The sequence below is a fragment of the Polyodon spathula genome, chromosome 1 (genome assembly GCF_017654505.1).
Source record: "Polyodon spathula isolate WHYD16114869_AA chromosome 1, ASM1765450v1, whole genome shotgun sequence".
In the NCBI taxonomy this organism is placed as follows: domain Eukaryota; kingdom Metazoa; phylum Chordata; class Actinopteri; order Acipenseriformes; family Polyodontidae; genus Polyodon; species Polyodon spathula.
Genome location: NC_054534.1, coordinates 8895808 through 8902893, shown reverse-complemented (window position 1 = coordinate 8902893; position 7086 = coordinate 8895808). Strand labels below are relative to the sequence as shown.

General features: G+C 35.5%; 1 protein-coding gene across 1 annotated transcript in view; it reads left to right on the top strand.

Moving 5' to 3' along the window:
* The first annotated feature begins 372 nt into the window (after window positions 1–372).
* LOC121313611 (tubulin-specific chaperone A-like) overlaps window positions 373–7086 on the top strand; it is a 24666-nt gene continuing 17952 nt past the window's right edge. The window contains exon 1 of the mRNA XM_041246327.1: window positions 373–548. Within this exon, the coding sequence (XP_041102261.1) occupies window positions 496–548 (53 nt within the window). The 5' untranslated portion in view covers window positions 373–495. The remainder of the gene's footprint in view (window positions 549–7086) is intronic.

Here is a 7086-nt window from a genome sequence, read left to right as displayed (position 1 = left end):
AACAATTCCAATGGCTGCACCTCCAGCCATTCCAAACATATCCTGAATTTACTGCATGTCAAGTTACTTCAATTATTTCTTTATCAGCAGGATAAACAAAACATACATGCATAAATAAAGCGTAAACTAATACATGGTTTTCAATGTACTACAATGTAAATACTGCAGCGTACAGTGTACAAACTAAAACAACAAAAAGTAGAGATTTATATACCAAACCTATATCATACTACGTAAATATAACAGCTTCCGTAACTTAATAATATTTCCACAGGTAAGCAATCCAAAACAAATGACAAATTCCCATACCGTGCCGTGGTGTGACATCCATGCTCCAAAAACTATTGATTCAATAGTGCGTATGCAGTTCCTCAATGCGCATGCGCTGTGAAAGGAAACCCATTTGAATCAGACAAGCACAGCAGCGGCAGTTCCAGATTGTATTCAGCCGTGTTTTTTTGTATTAGCGTCTTAAAACCGACTTCATATACTTCAATGGCGGATCCACGAGTGCGACAAATTAAAATTAAAACCGGCGTAGTTAAACGGTAAGTGTTTGCAAAATGCACTTTCACTGTGTTGATGGGCAGTGAGGGAAAAGTAGCCGGCCTGGCCTTGCTTTAAAGGCGGGCTCGACTACATGTTCCTGGGTCTGCAAGGGAAGTCAACGTGCAAGAGGCTTCAAATCCAGACCGATGCTTTTGGTCAAGTATAACTGCCGTCTAATGGATGGTTGATGTATTTATTTTAACGCCCTTTAGCACAGAAATGATTTGCATTTGCGGTTTGATTTGGGACTCTGCCTAGCTTGCGTGTATTTGAACACGTTGCAGTTCTTGGTATGGAACAAATAACTAGGTTACTTTTATTTTATATGGCAAGCACTGGTCGAGTCTTAGTTGACCATTTTTTTTGAAAAATGTTCTCTGTGATATTATATAGTGACAAATTAAATACCTGTGTAGTTATACATTTTCCTACTAGTGTTGAAGGCGATTCATCTTTGGTTAAAGTGTCGTTTTCAGTTGCGCAGTTTACAGTATTTGGCCCAACCCCATTCAACGGTAACAGCAACACTTAAGGGAAATAGCCGTGATGCAGCAAACAGTGCGATTGAAAAGGCAGCTTGGACTGCTTCTGTTTGGGTACAGATAAAGGGAGATGCTTAGCTTGTTGTTGTTATTGTTTATTATTATTATTATTATTATTAATCGCAGCATCGGTTTTGTATAGGTCCCCGTGCGTCGTTTTTTGAGGGGCTTTACATCACAGGCCTTAAATACTAATTCCAGAGATCTTAAACCACAGTGATGTCATATTTTAAATTTGTATTGTATAACGTTGTAAAACTGCTGTTTTGTGTAGGATCTTAAACAAATAAGAAGCTAATATTGTTTTTCATGAAGTTTATCTTGCTTCCATAGAATAAAATCAACCTCTCGCGCATTCTGGGCTAAAGCGGTTATTGAGGCGCAATAAAAATAATACATATATTTGTTGTCTAAGTTTATTATCCTCAGCTTTGTGCTTGTATTACAACGCGTGAGTTAGCTTAAAAAAAACAAAACAAAAAACGAACCTAAAGTAAAACAAAAAGCTGTCTGGTCTGGTATTTCCAAATTATATATATATATATATATATATATATATATATATATATATATATATATATATATATATATATATGGGAGGGGATCAAAGAACCTTTTTATATTGAGCTGTGCGGGGATGGAAATGGAAACTACACCCTCTGCATAGCAGTTTGATTAAATCCATGAGTTTTTGAGTTTAATTAGCTTGTTACCAATACACTGTCGCTAATCAAGCTTGTAGTAAAACCTGGAATGGTAAAACTACTATGCAATTGGAGTCATCCCTGCTGTCACCCAAGATGACTGGCATATATTTGTTTTTTTTTGCATTATAAAGATTTAACCCCTTTACAGCCAAGCGTGATTGTCACATGTAAATGTGCCAAGCATTTGAGGAGCATATTTGCCACCTGTATTTGAAGTGTATACAAAAAACATTTGACTGTAGAAGTAAAAAATAAATACATTTTAAAAACTTATTTACTAACACTTTTTCCAGAATAAACTAAAAAAAATTTTCTCCTGACAAAACATTTTTTGTTGTAAATTGAAGTTGCCAAAGTTTTTTTTTTTAATAAAAGGATGTTCCATTAGTTACTCTGGGGTAAACTAACATTTTTTGTGTGTGTGTTTGGACAATTTAACATAACCAAATTCATCACAACCGCAATGTCAACGGGTTGCATAACAATACTAACATTGTATAAAACAGCTAAAAGTTTGTACATTAAACTATAAACGTGGTTTTTGCATATGACCATATAGCAGTGTCAGGGCCCTGTCTGTATTTGACCCATTTAATGTTTGTGTGCACTGCCTGGTCTCCTGTGTATCAGTGGCAGAGCCCTCATCAGTCTGTCTCCAGATTACAGGACCACCGCTAGTTCTATACAATATACAGTATCTGGGGTTGCTTACTCATACACCTGCCCAGGAATCTGAATTCAGTATCTCCTGTAGCATGTCAGTTATTATAATACCGATCTAAATGAACTAACAAATACAGTACATAAATAAAAATTGTCTTGTATATAAAAAGATTAGCGTGTCCCCTCTCCCCTGACTTACTATTCATTTATCAAATGCATTGGCATGGTCATTATAATACAGATGTACATTACATTATAATGCTGTGCCCTTCAATAATACATTTAGAAGTACAAAGAATACATATGAATCATTCAGTGGCTCCCCCTATTTCATTACAATCTATCTGAGTTGTATATGTCAGTATAATAAACTTTGACTATTTCAGCATCACACTAAAATAATGGGAAAAACAGTCAAAGAAATAGTTGATTTTTATTGCATGAGAGTAGCTGTTTCTTCATACTGATATTGGACTCGGCTTTTGCCAAGATTAAAATGAAATAAGTCTTGGAACTAACCAAGTTACTATTTTCACAGATTATATAAATAAATAACTTCCAAATAAACTTATTTTTAAAGCATAGAATATCACTTTTACACATGCTGGATTTCCTTTCAAACTGGAAGTTTTGTTTGGTCGGATAAAAACACTATGCAGGTGATTATTTTGCATTAATCTCTTTTAGTGTGTGTGTTTGAAAGAGGGAATGATCCCTGGAAACACTGATCAAAGACCTCATCTTCAAAGCAAACAGCCTGTCAGTCAAGCCATGTGAGTACATACACAGGTGTGCTGGTTTATAAAAGCCTTGCCTGTTTAAAGTTGAGTGGAGTGTGACATCAGATTGCCATAGCTAAGAATGTAGGCATTGGGCGGATTTGATCATAGCCCATGGCGGCTACCCAAACACCACTAGTGTTTTTTTTTTTTTTTTAATGATATACTTTTAATATTTTATGTTGTAGGGAATAGTGTTCCGCAGTATATCGATAACTGCGTATATGATGATACCAAAATTCTACATTACTCTCTTCTACTCTTCCTAATCTATATTAATGATTTAGATTCTGCTATAGTAAGCAAACTTGTTAAATTTGCAGACGACACAAAACTAGGAAGAGTGGCAAACACCGTTGCAGCAGCAAAGTGCATTCAAAATGATCTAGACAGCATTCAAAACTTTAGGTAAAGGGGAATTCAAAACAGAAAATAGGAGGCACTTTTTTTACACACAGAATTGTAGGAGTCTGGAACCAACTCCCCAGTAATAGTGTTGAAGCTGACACTGTGGGACACAAACAAGCAAGATGGCCCGAATGGCCTCCTCTCGTTTGTAAACTTTGTTATGTTGTTGTTATTCGAGTTTTGGGGGTAAAAGAAAAAAACGGAATTGTTGCGATTTTTCGATACTGTGTTTTTTTGTTTTATTTTTTTATTTTTTTTATTTTTTTAATATAAAGTAAGTTTTCTCATAGCTGTGAAACTCCTGTGTTTTGAATTGTAATTTGATGGCGCTCTCGGGGTTGGGAATGTGGGATCTGTCTAAGACGGTTTCTCTTCACCGCATTGCGGCGACCCCTACAGGCCAGGCGCCGAGTGAACTTGGGAGCGGAGATTTGCTGGGCTGATCTTTGTCCTCCAGAGGACGATAGTCTTCAGACATCCGCTCTCGAGTTCCTGGGTGTAAAAAGACGTCGATCATCTTGTGGGATCAGAGGATGCCCATTAAGCCTCGGGTCCCTGAGCTGTATGGGGAGTTGCCACGGTGAAGGAGAAACATAATAATAATTGGGCATTCCAAATTTGGAGAAAATCGGGGGTAAATTAATTGGAGATTTATAAATTTAAAAAAAAATATATATTATTTTGTATGCATGAGCAGTGGAAAGACCAGGAAGAACAGACTTCATTGCTAGCGTATTAGTTTCTGTACAGATCACAGGATCAGTGTCATGCTTCACCTGCAGAGGAAAGCACAGGACCTTTAGAAGTTTTTTTGCACTGCAAAAGTCTGCTAATGCAGATGGCTGCAGGTTCAGCATGAAAGCAGTAAAAAGCACTTGCAGTTTATTAGTCGCCAGAATGGTTGTCTTTTGTCTAATTTACTTTCTTTGCAAGATTTCTAACAAACAATTGGCCTCCTCTCGCTAGTGAAATGTCTTCTGTTCTTATTTCAGGTGCACTGGGACGTTTTGACAGAGACATTTGGCTTGAATACACTTATACAGAATTATACAGAATTCTGTTCTAACACTGCGTAAGAGGAAGGCATCTACATTAGTAGCCTGTTTGTTTTAGAAATGTAGCATTAAATGTAACTGGGGCTTCTGATTTTTGGTTTTAACGGGTAAAACCAGATAAAACACCCCCGATACAAAATAAATGAAATCTGTGGACAGTCAATAAACACCGGAAAAACTGTGGAAATGGTTAATCAATTCACATTGACTTTACCCTTTTCTATTAAAATAAAACCCACTACAAAAATAATAAATAAATACATTTCCCAGTGGTGCTGGGCAGTGTCCCGCCTTCCTGACTTGTATCTGTCATTGATTTGTTCTGAATACTTTAAACCCGCCCCAACTACTGAGTGACGACACTTCCTACATTTCTATTGGAGACTCCGCTTGCAAGATTTTAAACAAGATTCCAATCAGGATGGGGGCTTGTTAGCGGGATTTAAAGCTGTATACAAGTTAAGATACAAAGGATTTAAAACCAGAACTGTGACAAAATGTACAAAAATGCCTATACACAAAAATCCCAGAAGAATGTGCCCTTGACCATAGGGATTTTGTTGTGGAAGATGGCAAAGGAAAGAAGGTACAATTTAAGTGTGCAAGTGTGTCGAGTTACTACTATACATATTTTGACAGAAAAAAAAAAGGTCAAGCATTTTGGAAAGCAACCGAAAATACTAATTTCATACAGTATATGAAAAACAAAGGCCCTGAAAAAAACTGATTTACATAAAACTCAAAAATAGATAAAAATAAGCACAGAAAAATACAATTACTAAAACCCGAAAAACAGAATCCCTAATTATGCTTATAATTATACAGCGTTTTTAGTACTATGAAAAGATATTCTTTGCCAGAAATACTTTTTTTTTTTTTTTTTTTTTTTTTTTTTTTTTTTGTCAGCTGAATTATTAAATTATTTGGAAGTGGGGATTTTAAAAATATCTAACACTAAAAATAATGTTTTACAGCATACATGAATCAATCAGGCTAGTCTAGTTTAGCATTACACTCTGCATTTACTTGTTTTACTTTCTAAAAGATTTGAACAGTATAAATTTATTGATCCAGCAAGAACCTCACCAGGCCATTTCTTGAAGTACCATGGGAATCCACTTCCACAGCAGTGTTTCATTTTATCATTCCTTGCTCACATTTTTAGGGCACTTTTAAGATACCCCTGTAAGTAAAACATCTGGCCTAGTTATAAAGTCTGTTATTTTGTTATATATAAGAATTAAGAGATTCTTGTAATTTGAGTGTTTGAAGCTGGCCGAAACACCAAAATTCTGTTTTTATATGTATGAAATAAAGAACATGGTGTCTCTTACACTGTGGTGCACTTTCTTACCAGTTTTATTACAATTGTAGTTGGTGGCAATGACCTTGTCAATACATTGGAGCTTGTTTTCATTAGAAAACTATATTTATTTATTTGTTCATATATATAATATATATAAAAAGAACAGTAATCATTTCACCATTCTGTAGCATTATTAACTGTGTTTTAGCATCTTATGTACTTTGTGAAAAAAAGGAGTTTGGCAGCCATTTAATATGTAATGGACATAAGGTCTCTAGTATTGTGATATTCTTAAATATCATGATACTGTGCATGGTATCACAGAGGAAAGCCTGTAACAAGAACGCTGTATGCAGTAGTTTGCAAGATTGTCCTTTTGACATCAACTACATTTTGCCAGTTGACCCATATTTTGAAAAAAAAGGTTGTGTCACAAGACCTCATTGACCTTGAGACTGCTTGAGATTACAAGAGCAGGTTTCTGTGAACTTCTAGAACAATGGATTTTTTCCCAACATAGCAGCTTTTACTTGTTTAATTTATTTTTTTGTATGAGTTTAATAAAAGTAATCGGGAGATTGCACATAGCATGTCATTTCTGAAACCAGTGTGACAGTTTTGGAAGTTGTCGGTTATATTGTTTTATCAATACTGTGTAACAGTATGAAATAAATACAGAGATGAAAATCTATCAAATCAATTTACAATGCTTTTATGCCTTTATCAAAATTGACCATGATATTGTATAGTAATGCAGGAGTTGTATAGACATCTTAGACCCTAGGATTTGAGCTTGTACCACATTTAAGGATGCTTACAGTATACACAGAGATGCGTGCGTGGCTAATGTATGAAAATGAAGTTATTCCTGGTTTTCTCAAGTGTGTGCCCATTGTATAATATAAAAAATATGCCATTTAACCAGGACAACTTGGGCTCATACCTACATACGCACTTAGTTGCTGTAGTTTCACTGCACCTCAGAATTTGTGAATGAGTTCCAATCTGTTTAGCTTTTTATTTGTTTATTTTTTGCCTGGTATGTGTCACGTTTTATACTGTTTGCACTGGTCATTG